Source organism: Lineus longissimus, chromosome 10 (genome assembly GCF_910592395.1).
Source record: "Lineus longissimus chromosome 10, tnLinLong1.2, whole genome shotgun sequence".
NCBI lineage: Eukaryota > Metazoa > Nemertea > Pilidiophora > Heteronemertea > Lineidae > Lineus > Lineus longissimus.
In genome coordinates, this window is record NC_088317.1 from 10,406,917 (window position 1) to 10,425,338 (window position 18,422).

The following is an 18,422-nucleotide window of genomic DNA, read 5'->3' on the forward strand; positions in this document are numbered from 1 at the left end:
GACCTATATACTATACATGCAGCATGTTTCTTAACCAGGATGAAATCCTAGCCACCAAATATCTATACGGTGAGCACAATGGCCCTTGGCCGTTTCATTTATTCACTCATGTGACCAGTATTATTTCCTCCAGGCTATACTTATAACATTGGGATGGGGGACTAGTTTTTGGGCTCCTGAAAGGTTCAAGGAATAAAGTGAAGTCCAAATGTCATCTTAGGCAGTTGCTTATGATGGTCAAAGTAATCTAGAATCATAATACATTAGGTGCATTCAATACGACAGTGTTACACAATTTCACAATATTGTTAAGATGAGTGATGAGATTTGACAAATGATATTTTAAAAGTAGTGACACAAGGAACACACAGTTTAGAACTTAGGAACTCATGAATGATAACTTATTCAAGATTTAGTCTAATCAAGTCAGGTTACCAGACATTTAACCTGACATCAAGAGAGTTGTTCTTAACAAAGTTAATACACATACTTCACAAGCAAAGGATGAATTTACAAAAGTTTCAACACTTACCTGAAAGGTTCAAGGAATAAAGTGAAGTCCAAATTTCGTCTTAGGCAGTTGCTTATAATGGTCAAAGTAATCTAGAATGACTTCTTCAGCTGAAGCGCTGGGTCTTATAGCTAGCCCATAGGAATACTTTGGCCAATAAGAAACAACGTAAGACACATTTAGAACTTCCAGGGTCCAGCCTTGGGTGACCCAAACCAATCAGAAACGTGTGCCAGGTTTGAGGCTAGCAATATGCGTCCTTGGAAACCCTACAAGGTTACCAAACATACGGTGAATTGTTACATATAATGATAATCTATATGACGATCCATTTGAAACACCAATAAGCTAGTTCTGGCCCAAGCCTGTTCTAGCTTAAACTATGACTAAGGCAATATGCCCTCTAGTCTTTCTATAGAAATTGAGCTATAATTAAACCAACTAACTTGCTTCCGCCTGAACATGAGAATGATAGACAAAGAGATAATCAATATGACTTGGCGATTTTGTTTTAACAAACCCTTCAAACATGCTTGTTACCTGACCTAATGGTCCCACACCTAAGTAGGATATTGTTTCAGGCTATTCCTGGCCTTGCTCATGGCTAAGACACAAAGACTTGTTGGTAATTGAGATTTAGAATGTGACTTGAGGTCGAACCTGCCCTAGAATAAGGCCAAGTTGTTTGGGAAGGAATCATACAATTAAGAAAATATAAATTCATAAAGTAATTTTGATTTGTAAAATTTAAGATAACTTTTACACCATAAAACTAATCTAGTAATGAACCAGTCCTATTGATTATTTCATGTTAAAAAAATTGGCATCAAGTCAGTGGGTTGCACTTCTTTATCAATCGACCACTAATGTAAAAGTCTTATTTCAGACCATCCCCAACTTGGAGCAGCCTCATCCATGTCATGGCAGCACTCGTCACATGATCTAAACAGTAGCATACCAACGTCCTCCTCGGGACAGATGTCTGTATCCATGGACACCAAGGGGCAAAATAAAGAAAATGAGGACGTCGAAGTGATGTCCACAGACTCATCAAGTAGTTCCTCCAGTGATGAATAGATGTCTCAATCGCTTTGAAAGGATTACATTCAGGTTATTGGAACAGGACAAACAACCAGAATGTTGTCATCTACAGTATTCACTTTCCTCGAGGGCCATTTGGGAGGGAAACTCTTCTTGAGTTCTTCCTGTGTATCCTCGAGGTAAAAGGCATCAGTTTCAGCACTTGCAAACGTAGTCACTGTACATACATACATACATACATACATACGCACACACATACATACATAGTTCATGCTAGTAGATGCACTGTGCTTGCCAGAACCATGCTGGTGCAGAGCTGTGACCTAAGTGGGGATGAGGGGCTGTTGATTTGATAAAAGGGGGATTTGTAAATTTGAGATTGATTTTGCGTATGCTTGCATAAATAAAAGTGTTAGGGAAATTGAACATATGATACGAATATTTAGTCTCTAGGCAAACACATAGCAGATTTGGCAGGAGACTCTTGGTATACTGGTAGCTAGGAAATTGTTTCCCCAGTATTCAACCCCGGCCCAGGTGACTTCCCTCACCGAAAAGCAGTGTGATATCAGTCAGGATTCAGTCAGGTTGCAGTGTTACCTCACATTTTTATGGCAGTGTTGAAATCAGTGGAAAGCAGTCATAGGGAGTGTTTTTCAGTCACGCAATACCAAAGCATACAGTTATACAGCAATCAAAAATAGAGGTTAGGGAGTCATAAGCAGTGGTAAGACAGTCAAAATCAGTGGTAAGGCAGTCAAAAGCAGTGCTCATTTAAATATTTAGGCTGACTGATTTCCACTGCTTTTGACACTGAAAATGACTCCTCACTATGCATCATGCACAGGGCTGGCAGTGGGGTTCAGTGTTAATTTAAATATTTCGCAGCACACTGAATCCACACTGAAACACCACTGATTTTGACTGCCATTTCCAAAACCTCTTGGAGGGAGCAGTCATTTTCAGTGTTAATATGAATAATTTATTTAATGGCATGCAGGCACGAACTGTTACTTTTGCTGTCCTATTTTACTTTTTAGACGGTGTGTTTGCGTCCAATATGGCAGTGATGACATCATCTGCACAAATAGAGGACATCGCCATTGCATGATGACGTGACACAGTAAAAAGATGACAAATTCACGTCCTTGACCTACGTCATTGCAAACTTTGTCATAATGACAGTGGTCAGATGGGTTAACTAGACAATTGAAATGACACATGGCACATAGCTACTGTCAGTGATGTCAGGGATTAAAGCTAGATCAAATTGACATCCAAATAAAGTAACTGCACGCGGCCTGTAGAATAATGATCTACTGATTGATGTGTATTGAGCTCCCATGCAGATAATTTGCAGTGTATGCATACATTACAATTAACACCTATAGGGCCTACAGTAGATGCATGAAGATAAGATACATGCAGATATCTTGCAGTGTATGCATGCATTACAACACCTATAGGGCCTACAGCCTTCTTGATTTGCTGAAAATACAACTTCAGTGTCTGTCCAGATTACCCTTTTTGCATTCATTTGGCTCCTTATGTGTTCCAATTCAAATTGACTAAAACTCCCCTCTTCTCATATTGAAATTCGGGTAAATATCGAGAAATATGAAGAGCTACCATGATTTCTTGAATGTTTGACTATCAAATTCAAACTTAATACTAGCTTCCTGTCTCAGGTTGCATTATGGGTGATATTTAACACTGAATTTGACTGCAATTACCACTGCTTTACACTGCCATCAAGTCTTAATCTCACCAGTCATAAAGCAGTGGTTTTCAGTCATGTTGAAAATGCCACGGGTTTCGATCAGAGTTGGAGAAGTGGAAATCAGTGGTCTTTCAGTCATAGGCAGTGTTTTTGAAATACGTCGTTCATAATGATATGCAAGTGGCAGTGCTTTGCAGTGGTCTTTCAGTCAAAATCAGTGGTTTTAAAACATTAAGAAAAAATGATATGCCTGAGACAGTCATATGCAGTGGGGGTTTCAGTCAAAAGCAGTGTGATGCAGTCATTTTCAGTGCACTGCCTTTCGGTGAGGGTTGGGCTTATTCAATGTATTGTTCATATCATGGTGCTGAGCATCCCTACATGGGTGACATCCTCTCCTCAAAGTTTTGAGAAATCTAGCTATCAAAGGAACGAATTAGTATGACTACTAGGGATATTAAAGATATGCAGTGCAAAGTTTCATACGTTTTAGCGAGTTGATTTTTAGAAATCGGGGCTTTTGTATTGAGTAAGCTTATACATGTACCTTCAATGCAATAGTAGTTCACAACACATGCACATGCATCAGTAATTATAGACCCCACATACAACAAATGTGGGGTCTATATTGAGATTACTAGGAGAAGGTACTAGGCTTCTGCATTCTTCCCAGGTTATATTATGGAGGTAGTCCAGCAAAACTGCTATTTCAACTGAAAAACTGTCACCCCTGTCCCATCAAACTAAACTCGATCTAGTGCACCTGGCAAAGATTTTTTCGAAATTCGGATAATTTTGATGACTTTGAAGCGTTTTTATGCGCCGATTTTCTGATTTGCTTTCAAATCTCCGGTACGATTCTGTCAATCACACGTATATTAGCATATGCTCCGCCCCGTAATGGTGACGTTATATCCTCATGCATCATGGCGGCGGTATCTCTTTGCCGAAGTGGCGAGCTGTCGAGTATTTTGAGCAAAGAACGACGGTTGACATGGTTGAATGAAGGAATAAAATAAAGGAATAGCCTTAAATGCTTATCGATGATCCATCCTGCCCATCTGAAAAGGTTAGGGTGCTGTTTAAATGTTACTGAGCGTGTGATTTTGAGAAAGCGCGAGCGTGTTTGTCCCGAAATAGATCATCCGCGAAACGGAATAGACTTCACTCCTCCATACGTGTACTGTGTGGGCCCGTGGGGGCTATCAAATTTGCTGACAAGCAAATTTCAAATTTCTAGTTTAATCCTATTGTTGGGGCTATTAGTAAATGCTGGCAAATGGGAGTGAGGATGGGCATATTGAACACAGATAGCTGGGAATTGGCAATGTAGGTGTACTATGGCTTCATTGTTAGCTGGAGACTCTATAGAGGCATGCAGACTAAACTGACAATTCTAGTTTTGTCAGCTGTAACATGTAACAACGTATGAAAAGGATGAGACGTTCAGGTGCGGATTTATAACACTTGATCGATTTTGAATGTTATAAAATTTGAATTATTTGTGTTTTCATTGTGTTTTATCATGCAGCATGATGACATTAACATTGCCATTAACCACGTTAACTCTTTCACTGCCAGCCCCATTTTCAAGTCATTCCCCAGTCTTGCCAGCATTTTTGCCATTTTTACCACTTTTTTGTAGCAGGAGCTGGGGGCCCTCTTTGGCGCCCTCGGCCAACTGCAGCTTGATTCCCACCTGCAGCAGGCTGCGCCCCCTGCCCACCATCACCTGAGTCATTGTCACTTCTACTTATATTATTACCCCCAACTGCCTGGTCATTATCACCATCAGAATCAGGCTGATCACGCAAATTGATCTGAAATTGGTCTATCTTCACCAATTCACCTGACTCGAAATGCTCACTTCCTGGGGACAAGATTGAACCGAATGCTTCAGAGAACACTTCCGAAGACATGGCGGGAGGTTTAAATCAACGTTGAATCAATAGTTTGGTTTACTTTTTGATTGGTAGATGGAAACACCGAGATAACGTTTTGAAACGTTATTGGCAATTAAGCGACCTATTTTCAATAACGTTTCAAAACGTTATTGGCAGTGAAAGAGTTAACCACATACATCAGTATCGACTGATGATTTTTGCGTACTCACACAGGCGGTGGTCTGGGCTCTTTGGTGCACATGTTTATAAGAGGTAGGGAGTACTGAAAAATCGTAAAAAAACTGTGTGTACATACTATATATACACAGCCCTTTAGCAGATTAAAATCAAGGATATGATTGAAATTCAAGGATATGAACAGCCCCGTAGGAGATAGAATTTCAAGGATACCTCAGATATTTTGTCCTCTTTCGGTTTAGCCCCTTATATAGCCTCGATCTGCTATGCCGTACATCGAGCCTATGTGCTACGGCGAAAAAAGCCAGGAATTCAAGCCCATCTCGTTTAAGCTTAAGCCATAATGAAAAACAGGAAAACCCCTCAGCGTAAAAAGAGTTTGACGTCACAAGGCTAGCCAACGATCAGGCCATTGTTTCGTCAACCAATCATTTTCGCAATAGGCACCTCGCACTTCGACCCATTTTTGGGAAGAAGTATTGGTCTACTTGAGCACTGGTTGGACCAAAATATATGACTACAACTTGATGTATAATGCCTATGTCTTGCATGTAATTCCAATAAATGTGGTAGTGAAAGGTTTAACACCCCTTTTTTCTAGCTCTACATGTACATGTATGTGTATGAATAAGACATGACCAGAAGGCATGCTAGATTTTCAAATTTTCTTTATCACTTAGGACCTGCGGGAGTAATGGAAGTGCAGGATTTCACAAACTTTGCTATCATGTCCCACGCTTGTTGAGAACAACATCACTCTTGCATTTGTGCCAAGATAAATCTGATGAAATTGATCACACAAACCTGAATTTGTAAATACTGCAAATAGTCTGTAAATTTCTTCATAAATAAATGTCGTTTTGTAATTGGATTTGTATGCCGTCTTTTATTTAGAAATTCCAAATTCAGATTCGTTTTCCGCAACTTCCCTTAACAGCTTTTTTGGGGCTTTAGGTCGCATTTGGCTAATCAGAAGGCCTCTTTTTAGCTACGCTGGCTTTGCTCACAGCAGAAAGACTAAACGCCCCGTAATTGGCAGTAATTGGCAGATTATAATTTTAAGCTGGAAATTGTCGTCTGGTCAAAAGTGGCAAAACAGCCTCGATCCTACCTGTCTCTGTAATGTACTGAACGCGCTACACATAAGGCATTGCAGCCGAGGCTGATAAAGTGATGGCCATTTTGCGAATGTATATAGAGTGTGTACGTTCACTTCAAAACATAGTTCCAATCTAAATTTTTCATAACGAGCAGTTAAAAAGTGGTATTTCCCTATATTTTGATTCGCAATGTCAACATGTCGTTTTGTTGGGTTATTTTGTCTAATTATGACTCCAGCTCCTCCCTCTGGGAGCTGGAGTCAGTATTGTTTTCGCTCAGGTTTCTCGTCCAATCACGTGACCTCTCCAACACTCGATAATGCACTCTTTTCGTCCACGTTTTAGGCCAATCTTCGGCATGGACATGAAATCTAATAAGCGCAGTACTTAAATCAGATGTTTCTCTCGCCTTGAAAACATTCCTGGGTAAAATCCATTGAGGTTAGCCGAGTTAATCTACTTTTGCCGTGCTTTAAATCTCTGCCGCTGAATTCTATAAATAGAAACTATTAACATCGCGGCAGTGTGGTTCCCATTGTGCGCCCTCCCACTTCACACCATGTCAGGAAGTTTTACGGAGAGGGAGGGCGTGCGGTAAGAAGAATGGCCAAAATGACGTCACGTTTTCCTGGCGATCAGTCAAGCCAATTCAGACAACGTTGGAACTAGAAAAACGAATATGTAAATTTGCAAAATTAAAGGCAGTTTTCACCACTAACCAGTCAAATCGGAATACGACGGCGCAAAATGTTCTCGCTTTCCTCCTGCTAAAAAAACCTTGTTCCCGCACTCCTATTTTTAATTTATGCCCAGGAATAGGGTGTATACAAAACCAAGACCTAAGACATAAGACCTAAGACCTAAGATCCCCCGAAGTACAAAACTAAGACCCAGGTACAAAACTAAGATCCCGAGGTACAAAACTAAGACCCGGGGAGGCCAATTCCAAACTAAAATTTTGAAGAAAAATATCAGAGTCTTAGTTTTGTACATCAGGGGATCTTAGTTTTGTACGTACAAAACTAAGATCCCCCGAGGTACAAAACTAAGACCCAATGCCAAACTAAAATTTTGAAGAAAAATATCAGAGTCTTAGTTTTGTACATCAGGGGATCTTAGTTTTGTACGTACAAAACTAAGATCCCCCGAGGTACAAAACTAAGACCCAATTCCAAACTGAAATTTTGAAGAAAAATATCAGAGTCTTAGTTTTGTACATCAGGGGATCTTAGTTTTGTACGTACAAAACTAAGATCCCCCGAGGTACAAAACTAAGACCCAATTCCAAACTGAAATTTTGAAGAAAAATATCAGAGTCTTAGTTTTGTACATCAGGGGATCTTAGTTTCCAAATTCTGCCCCTCTTTCGAATTCATTTTGATGTAGTAATATCACCTTTGAGATGCATGCAGTTGCTCCATCTGAATAATACCTCCATATGCACTATGCAGGCACGACCGGTCATCACTCTAGCATATACTCTAGCATATACGGCCTCCATCCAGCTCCACAAAAAGTGGCGAAACCGGTGCAATACTCCTTTGAGTCATTCGGAGGAGCGCCGCCATCGGAAGAGTTGGAACGAGTAAAATATGAACGTTTTCTTATCCATCAATTACATACTAACCGAGTCAAACAACGTTATTGCAATATAGGCAGAGAAGGAAGGAATATGATTATCAGTTTGATGAAGACTTTGCAAAGTTTCTTCTTGGGACTCTTGAAGGTCTGCCTCTACCAAATATCCCGATGGAAGTTTCTCCTCTCTCCAACTCACTACTATCGCTATTGACTTCGTAACATACACTAACATTCTTCGCTATCATTGCTAACTTCATTTACTAGAACACTGGCCTCTTTGTAGCCGATTATGTAACCCATAGTGGAAACACCTGACAGCGCCGCTCGGCATGATCCACGTGCTACTGGCATATTGCACCGGTTTCGCCACTTTTTGTGGAGCTGGATGGAGGCCGTATATGCTAGAGTATATGCTAGAGTGATGACCGGTCGTGCCTGCATAGTGCATATGGAGGTATTATTCAGATGGAGCAACTGCATGCATCTCAAAGGTGACATTACTACATCAAAATGAATTCGAAAGAGGGGCAGAATTTGGAAACTAAGATCCCCTGATGTACAAAACTAAGACTCTGATATTTTTCTTCAAAATTTCAGTTTGGAATTGGGTCTTAGTTTTGTACCTCGGGGGATCTTAGTTTTGTACGTACAAAACTAAGATCCCCTGATGTACAAAACTAAGACTCTGATATTTTTCTTCAAAATTTCAGTTTGGAATTGGGTCTTAGTTTTGTACCTCGGGGGATCTTAGTTTTGTACGTACAAAACTAAGATCCCCTGATGTACAAAACTAAGACTCTGATATTTTTCTTCAAAATTTCAGTTTGGAATTGGGTCTTAGTTTTGTACCTCGGGGGATCTTAGTTTTGTACGTACAAAACTAAGATCCCCCGATGTACAAAACTAAGACTCTGATATTTTTCTTCAAAATTTCAGTTTGGAATTGGGTCTTAGTTTTGTACCTCGGGGGATCTTAGTTTTGTACGTACAAAACTAAGATCCCCTGATGTACAAAACTAAGACTCTGATATTTTTCTTCAAAATTTCAGTTTGGAATTGGGTCTTAGTTTTGTACCTCGGGGATCTTAGTTTTGTACGTACAAAACTAAGATCCCCTGATGTACAAAACTAAGACTCTGATATTTTTCTTCAAAATTTTAGTTTGGCATTGGGTCTTAGTTTTGTACCTCGGGGGATCTTAGTTTTGTACGTACAAAACTAAGATCCCCTGATGTACAAAACTAAGACTCTGATATTTTTCTTCAAAATTTTAGTTTGGAATTGGCCTCCCCGGGTCTTAGTTTTGTACCTCGGGGATCTTAGTTTTGTACCTGGATATAGTTTTGTACTCCGGGGGATCTTAGGTCTTAGGTCTTATGTCTTAGGTCTTGGTTTTGTATACACCCCCAGGAATATGATATGATCTGTTTGTAATTAAATGGTATTCATATAATGAGATCAATAGTAGTGTTCCTTCAACCACCAGCAAGAGTACACGATACAAAGCCACTCAACACTTCTTCTCCATGAACAGATCCCATCGTTCAACTAGTCTTCTCTCCCCAGGTGCCTTACGGACCTTCAGGTTCCCATACTCAAGACCAACTCTTACGATATCGCCCTCAAAACAACCCTGGAGTCATGCATTCACAGGTGCTCCTGTGAAATCTCAGTTCTAGTTTGTCTCCGCCATCGGCTGAGACTTTTGTATTGGGGTATTATTCTCCTCAAGAAATTATTCCAGCAAACTCTCGTCCCCAGGTGAAAGCTTCATATGTACATGAACACGGCAATGCATTGCAAAACGTCGATAAAACGAGGGTGTCCATGAACTAAGAAGTCAATCTGGGTAACAGCCGCGAAAGTGCTATGGGCATGCATAGCGCAATACATGTAAATTTTTAACCAATAAACCTCACCATACCGGCACGATGACTGGTGCCCCGCGTTATGTGTATTACATATTGGCTGCACATATGGAGGAACGTAACCGATAAATACCAGGGACTAGTCTACAACATCGAAGCATTTTGCTATAAGGGCCGCGGCTATTCTTACGACGATCCCTAATGCATTTTACATACAAACTACTGGTTATTCTTACGACGATCATTTTCACCTTTTTGGGCCTTAATCCTAACCCTGACGCTCACCCTGACCCTAACACTTACTCCTAGCGCCAACCATAACCCTAACCCTTCCTTTACACTAGTCTTATCTCCCTAAATCCTAAGTTTAATCTCTGAAATCGCATAAATCCTAAGTTACGACTAGTCGTAAGAATAGCCACTTTGTTCAATAAAACCAGAGTCTTTCTATACAAGGGTCTGGTCACTGGTTTCAACATCAAAGACACCGCCCGTCTCGAACGACGTGCGGTGGGACAGCGCTCTCTCGGATCACGTGGTACACCCAAGCCAACTTTTTACGCCATATCCGCCATTTTGGTTCACTCGGAAAGTCATCGTCTCAATCTCTCTCACAAAAACATGTTTTTACTGCCTGAAGGATATCAAGAATCGCTTTGAGTTGCTAAAATCAAGATAGACTTTTATCTCACGGACAGTTAGGTATGTTTCAATTTGCGATATATGTTATTAGTTTTGCACCAATTGGTCATCTTTGTAGACTGTAGTTTTGACGGCGATTCGAATAATGTCCAAATAGTTTTTTTTCTTCTCGCCGTTTTCCACATTTTTGTTGTTAGGCGTTCAGTATGATGTCGTTGTTGATTTGACTTTTTAAAAGATTCACATTGTTCTTTATGGTTTGATCTAACTTAATAATCGCGTGTGGTTAAAATTGAACCGAAAAAACTGACGTTAGAGCGGGTTTTATTCGGGTCTCTGAAAAAAAACCTAAAAAACGCCAGAAGAAGACGAAAAATTCTCGGATAGACGAAAAGTTGTTGTTAGCAGTTAGCATGTTTATCGTGCAAATTTCATTATCATAGTACATTTGCTAATTAGATATAACTGTCTTCTTACTAAATAATCAACTCTTGTACCTTTTTAAGTTTTTAATCTTGAGTTATTATTATTACAAATTGGTCCCGTTTTCCTCAAATTGGTTCTGTCATTCAGCGGTTCAGTGTGTAGAGTACCCGGATGTATATGGCTTCATGCACAGGTCATGACAGATACCAGAAAAGGTTCGATGACAGGTTGAAATAAAATGTCATGCAAAGCATCATACTCAAAAGTACTCAAATCCACTGTTGTGTTATGTGTGTGGTTTACATTACCTGCATTACTCATTATTTCTCGGCTCCCTGCAATGTATGCCATGTGTTGATAACTTTTGTAAACAATAACACAACAGCTTGTGTTGTATTTGTATTTGTTAATTTGTTTTTTAACCTAACTTAAGTAGGCCTGGGCCTTATAATTGTAATTCCTGATTTGAGTCACCTGATGAAATGAACTTATTCACTCTGTTGTTTTATTTACCAGTTGTAATTTTTGTTGTTTTGTTTACCAGTTATAAATTATGCTGTTTCACTTCTTCACTTTAGGTCTGGTTCCATCATGCCGAATAAGAAAAAGGGTTCAAGGTCCAGGTTTACACGTCCCAAGAGCAAGAAAGATGATAGGTTACCGAAGGCGTCAGTGTTAGATCCAGTTAGCGTGTTAGATCCAGTTCTCGAAAATTTCTGCAACACAGTTATGACTATGAGCACAAGGCTAGAACCGGACGATCGACCTGCTGAAGTTATATTGACAGTGCCGACTTTTTTCGAGGCTATTTCTGTTGCTGATAGTGATAGGACAACTTGAAATGAAGGACAACATTGAAGGTCCTTGATAGAATGGTTTTACTTCACTTTATGTTTCTGGTATTACCCGGTAATAAAATGTTTTTATGTAAATCAAATTGTATTGATTTTTTTACTGGTTCTGGTAATGGTACACCCGTGCTGTCTATCTCCTGCGGTACGGAAAATGTGTTTATTCCAACCGCTAGATGACCTTTGCTTCAGGTGAAACCAATCCCTATGACACCTGGTCAGCTGTAGCGTAGCTCCAGACTGAAACTATGACCTAAACATGTATTTCTATGACATGTCAATGTCCATGAAGAAACTTTTACCACCATTTGGACATTTTGCTATAATGATGGGAGATAAATCCAGTCATCCATACCGGGTCAAATCACATTTCACAACAGAGACGTCTACCACAGTGTTACTTTGAGAATCCTCAGTTTTAGGGGGGGGGGGGGTTAACAAGAAAAAGTCAAGAATGAGTTAATGCGCTTTCATTTAATACTTATGTACTCAAAGATTGGTTGCTTTACAACATGTCAAGGACGGTTGACATTAACACTTGATCTATATTGACATCACTGATCTGGTTTGATAACACACACATCATCACAGGATTCATCAGGGCAATGTCTTACTTTCCTTCAGTCCCTTTCTCAACGCTTTTTGACCTTTCAACACCTGCTTGGTTTTTTCCTGAATAGTGTGTTTACCGATCGCGCCAGCGAAAAACCCCTCAAGACCAGATACAACTTCACTACTTTCCTGAATAAATTCAGTTGTTGGTCATGCTCAGGAAGCAGACTTGAAAGATCGTCTAAATTAACCGGAAAATCTTGAAAGACAACTCCCTCGTCCGCCATTTTTGTTGTTAGTGTCTTCCTCATTCGGAACGGTTCGGAGAAACTCGGTGAGCTTTGGCGAAAAAGCGCGCCACCATCGGAAGTTGATAGAACTGACTTACGACGTTTGCGCAAAATTTAAGAAAAAATTAAAGGGCTTCATCTGGCTCCAGTTAATTGCCCGAGAGAGCCGTGTGATCAAAGTAAAGTTGCCGGTGACCAGACCCTCGTATAGAAAGACTCTGATAAAACCTAATATTTGGAGTTTATGGGCTATGAAATAAGAAAAACGGCAGTGAATTAAAGCAGCTGAGTTTCAAGAATGTGTTCTTCCCTTCTGGACACTTTATGTTGCCTATTTCGCACATAAACCATCGCTTCGCTGAAGTGAAAGTGCGATGTTTTTGTTTTGTTTTTGTCAACATGCATGGCTGTGTGCATATGAGGCGGAGACTCCAGAGTCTGCAAAGACTCAACTGACAATTCTAGTTCTTATTAATATTGCCGATAAAAGACATGTAGAGAAACCCAGATTCATGCGCTCAGTTCATCTACGTACGTTAGACCGTAGACGTTTTGACAGAAAACTAGGGTGAGTTTTCTCTGTATTTTCTCTTGATTTGCTAGGTACAATTGGCCATGACAGATGTTATTTGAAAAGTCATAGTTCTGTCTCGTTAAATTTGCTCAGTCATTGAGTCGAAGTCGAAGATCAAAACACACATTCATACGCCATTTTATACACAAAACGGTGTTGCAAAAAAATTCTTCCCAATCATCAGAATGAAATAATCGTAATACTTCACGATTATCTATTACACATAAATATAACAACTACAGGAGAATTACTTTGAAATCCAGACAGAACTTTGTTATAAGAATAGCCTCTTTGTATTTATAAACATCATCGACGTAATCAAAACACAATACACAAATAATAGTCCACAAATAATACACAAATAATAGCGACGAAGTTGTCTGCTGGAATTGCATTAACTGGGCCTACATTATTTACCATACATCACAGTTACATACCCGATACCAGTACATGAACAAATGCAATACACTGCAACATATGTGCAGGGAAGTGAAGTATGCATTGCAAGCCATGTGTCCAAACTCTACCAAGGTGAACATTAGTAAATAATGGTGAACTTTTTCAAATTTAACTTTATTTTATCTCCCCCTCCCCCCACCAGTTCACTAGTTTTTAGCTCACCTCTTAGCAGAGGTGAGCTTATCCCATACCGTGGCGTCCGTCGTCCGTCGTCGTCGTCGTCGTCGTCGTCGTCGTCGTCCGTCGTCCGTTAGCAGGGCACGTTTCGTAACTGTTAGAGCTATTGAGTTGAAACTTGGTACACATGTACCCTTATGTAATGACACTTTGGAGACCAAGTTTCGGTCCGATTCGTTTTATGGTTTGGCCACTAGGGGGCCAAACGTTAAAAGTGAAAATATGCAATATCTCCCTTAATAGTAGTCGGGAAATTTTGAAAAAAATATGGTAGGTACTTCTAGCAAAGGTGCATCATATATCCTCCGGGTTTTTGATTTGACCTCCTTTTCAAGGTCACAGAGGTCAAAGTTTGCTGATTCACTGAACAGTAGCATGTTTCCTATCTATTTTAGCTAGAAGGTTTTAAACAAGTGTGGACATGTATCTGGGGATTCTCTATTCCACCCCTAAAATTTCGGCCGTTCGGACATCAAATATGGCCGCCAGGCAGCCATCTTGAAAAATAAACACAGTACTATTACTCCGAAACTAATGATCAGATTGCAACCAAATTTGATCTGGATGTATATCTATGTACTCTCTACTAGATGATTACCCATTGGATGAATCCAATGATACTAATGACAATGACAACTCGGCTGATCATAGTGAAATGAATAGATATGATGAAAATGATGAACACGACTTCACTGTTGAAGCTACATATGTTACTCGAACTGGTGTGAAAATTACTAGAAGGAAAACCCCAAAGGTAATACGATACGTGAATCTCAGCAAAGAAAAGGATTCAGAAGCATACTACAGAGAGCGTATCTTACTATTCCACCCTTGGTCCAATGAAAATCTCTTAAAAGGAGACCACGATCGAGACCTATGAACAGCAATACAACTTTTTAAAGGCAACTACAAATATTGACACGAAAAGAAAAGAATATGAAAATTTCAATCAGGAATTGATGGAAGCTATTGCTGAAGCTGAAAATGATGATCCCGTTGAGCAGGATGAAATTGAAGGGACTATCCAAACCAATGAATGTTTATTCTTTGATCCAGACCGTTCAAACAATCAGAAACATTACGACATTGCCCAAGACATAGGAATTGCTGTTAGACCATCAGATCAACAAGTTGAATTGATGAACCACAAACTGCCCGACAATCAATACAAGGAACTTCTCAGATCACTCAACTTGAAGCAAAGAGAAATATTTACACATGTAGTGCAGACAATAAAATCAAGTGCCACGAATAATGAGCAAATTTACATGTTCATAACTGGCGGTGCTGGTGTAGGCAAATCACAAGTTGTGAAAGCACTTTATCAAGTACTGCTACGACGCTTGTGTTCTGATGAGGGGCAAAATCCAGAGGATGTCAGAATCCAAATAGTTGCTCCAAGTGGCTTTGCTGCATATATTGTCCAAGGTTCCACAATTCACTCTGCCTTTGCAATACCCTTTCAAAAAGATCTAAAATCATACAAACCGCTCACCCAAGAGAAACGGAATACAATGCGAGCTAAGTATCGAAACCTTCAAGTACTATTCATTGATGAAATATCAATGGTTGGCTGTGAGATGCTGCTTTTCATCCACCAGAGATTACAAGAAATTATGGGTATAAAAAAACCATTTGGCGGTGTGCATATCATCACAATCGGAGATATGTTTCAGCTTAGACCATGTTTCGGCGGCTATGTGTTCGAAGACTCTAAATCACCGAATGCCCAACTTGAAGCTGAGTTATGGATCATTTGGAGAGAACACTTCGTTGTTTATGAGCTTGATGAGATAATGAGACAACAAGACGACATGGCTTTTGCCAATACCCTTGGTAGACTCAGAACCGGAAACCAAACCCAAGAAGACATAACACTTTTGAAAACCAGGCAGATCAGTTTTAGTGACCCAACCTTTCCACGAGAAGTGCCTCATATTTTCCTACTCAATAAGCAAGTTAATGAGCATAACCAAAAGATGTTTAATGAGACAACTGAAACAAAAGCTATTATACATGCACAAGACATTGGGCCGAATAAATAAAACCTAGCATTTGCTATTTCTAGCCATTTTCTTGAAAAGTCATTAATAAAAACGAGCATTTGCCTGGAAGATGAAGCAAGTTCTCAACTAGACGAAGCAAATGCTTGTACGCCGAGCAAGAACTTGGAACTTCAAGAACATGCTTGAATGTGTATTAATAACAACTATCTTTTTCTTGCATGACAGAGCATTTGCTCACTATTTATGCAAGCTACTCTGGAGGTGCTTGTGCATTTGCTTCGACAGGTTTGCAGCAACACTGCACGGATATGTTTATGCGAATTCGACAACAGAAAGTTTACAAAAATCGCATAGATCGAGATGAGATCTCACCAGCGACTTATCGCAAGTTATTTCGTTTCGAGAAAGAAAACGTGGAATGGCTTGCAGCGACATTTCTGCCCGATACAGTCGAGAGCAGAGGCGGGTGTATGACTCCATTGGCACGCATGGAGACTACGTTACACTACTTGGCGGATCCTGGTTACCAGACAAGTGTGGCAGAGCTGATGGGCGTTACGCAGCCTACCGTTTCCAACTGCGTTTCCAGCACTATAAACAGTATTGCTGAGCAACATCCACGATGGATTATTTTCCCATTTTCTGATGCTGATGCCACCCTGGCAAAGGAGCGATGGGCGGATAAGCTCGGCTTTCCATTTACGCTGGGAGCGATCGACTGCACTCATGTAAGAATTGACAAGCCTGGTGGTCCGTTTGGCGACGAATTCATCAATCGAAAGAACTTTGCCTCCTTTAATGTTCAGGCGACATGTGACGAAAAGTGGTCCTTTACAAGTGCCGATGTAGGATGGCCTGGATCAGTGCACGACTCGCGTATATTCCAAACATCGGAACTACACGCTCTGGTTTCAAGGAACGTTCATGGCGTTCTTCTTGGTGATTCTGGTTATGGAATTGCACCCTACATGATGACACCGTTCACTGACCCAAATACTCCAGCTGAACGATACTTCAACCGCGAACATGCGAAAAATAGAGTGGTAATAGAACAAGCTTTTGGACAGTTAAAAAGACGGTTCCCTACCCTCCGTTATGGCGTCCGACTAAAACTAGACAACGTACCCAAATGTATAATTTCTTGTTTTGTTTTGCACAATATTGCAAAAGTGTTGAACGATGCTGATGATTTTGACGATGAAGAGCAGGAACATGAGGTTGACGACCAGGGTCAAGAAGCACCTGCACCCTTGGCGGCTCGGCAACTGCGACTGCAAGGGAACCAAAAACGCCAAGAGATCACAAACTTCCTGTATGACAGACATCACCAGCGTGTATAACTGATCAAAGAGAATGTAAAATCTTGCCATGTTAAAGGCGTACCTCTAGGAAAAATAAACAAACCCCTGTGTTTATATGTTGATCCACAGTTAATAGGCCCTCAAGGGGCAATAGAGTAAATCACATGGTAATTACATGTGGATCCACTTGATTACGCTATTTGAAGCTTGTTGACGGTATTTCAATAGCGTCAACAAGCGTCAATTAGCATCAAGTGGATCCACACGTAAACAAAGGGGTTTGTTTATTTTTCCTAGAAGTATCCCCTTTAAGGTAGGTCCACACTACGGAAATGTTTGAAAACATTCGTTTTTGAACATTTGTCTGTAGTGTGTACCTGCTGTCTGTGACGCAATAACCTTATTTGTGTTTTCGCAACATCACGCTGCCATTAACCATCCTATTTTGTCAAACCACATATCAGGCGGTGCCGTATAGTTTTGGCAATTTTGTGTGAAAATTTTAACAGGATGGATTGAAAAATACATTTTTTGGTAATGCATCGATCATTCAGCATAGGGAATCCCTGTACATTTTTATGTACAAACCCGGTATATGCTTTGACGAAATAGGATGGTTAATGGCAGTCTGAGGTTGCAAAAACCCAACAAAGGTTATTCAGAAACAGATAGTAGCTTTAAGTATACTCAAGGAGTGTTCGCGGCTGTTCTTTATGACATACACAAACAAAATAAATTTGAATAAGACCTGATTTGAATCTATTTTTTCTCTATATTTGCTTTAGTGCTTACATTTGATAATTTATGGGGTCAAATTGTCGTTCAACAAAGAAAGGTATGAGACTGGAATCTCGGGATCGTCACCTGTCTGCTTCTGCTCGTTTGGCTGTTCAAAACGTCTTATTTTCATCCTCGTAAGCTTCAGTTGCTCCAAAAGCAAGAGTCTCTGTAGCTCAGGTGTTGACAGATTCTTGGTTTCTTCGGTTTCGGAGTGCAACAGCCTTTTCTTTGGAACCTTCAAAGGAACCGGTGTTGAGCAACGACTTGGTGGAGGTGTCACCACGGTTGAACTACTTGGACTCAATTCAGGAGGAACATAGGAAGCCTGAAAAATCATTTCAACGATAGTTTAGTTTAATTTGAAACTTGATGTTCCCTTTAGACCAACAAGGCCTTTTCAGAAAGGTGATAAGTTCCTCAATCCGGGTTGGACTAAATACCTCACTGGACCTCACCTGACCT

The 18,422-nt window shown here is 40.2% G+C and overlaps 2 protein-coding genes and 1 long non-coding RNA gene across 5 annotated transcripts in view; 2 read left to right on the top strand and 1 right to left on the bottom strand.

The window, feature by feature from the left end:
* LOC135494456 (mediator of RNA polymerase II transcription subunit 4-like) overlaps positions 1-6,219 on the top strand; it is a 170,028-nt gene extending 163,809 nt beyond the window's left edge. For all 3 annotated transcript variants that reach the window (XM_064782450.1, XM_064782451.1, XM_064782452.1), the window contains exon 6: positions 1,398-6,219. In XM_064782450.1, the coding sequence (XP_064638520.1) occupies positions 1,398-1,588 (191 nt within the window). In that variant the 3' untranslated portion in view covers positions 1,589-6,219. The remainder of the gene's footprint in view (positions 1-1,397) is intronic.
* A 1,786-nt stretch (positions 6,220-8,005) lies between these two features.
* On the bottom strand, positions 8,006-9,329 carry LOC135494785 (uncharacterized). The gene is made up of 2 exons (XR_010448459.1): positions 9,272-9,329; positions 8,006-9,109 (listed from the first exon to the last, which is right to left on the bottom strand). It is a non-coding gene; the product is annotated as an uncharacterized LOC135494785 (long non-coding RNA).
* Positions 9,330-16,187: 6,858 nt separating this feature from the next.
* On the top strand, positions 16,188-17,219 carry LOC135494307 (putative nuclease HARBI1). The gene has a single exon (XM_064782220.1). The coding sequence runs from the start codon at positions 16,188-16,190 to the stop codon at positions 17,217-17,219; it is 1,032 nt and encodes a 343-aa protein (XP_064638290.1).
* Positions 17,220-18,422: the final 1,203 nt, after the last annotated feature.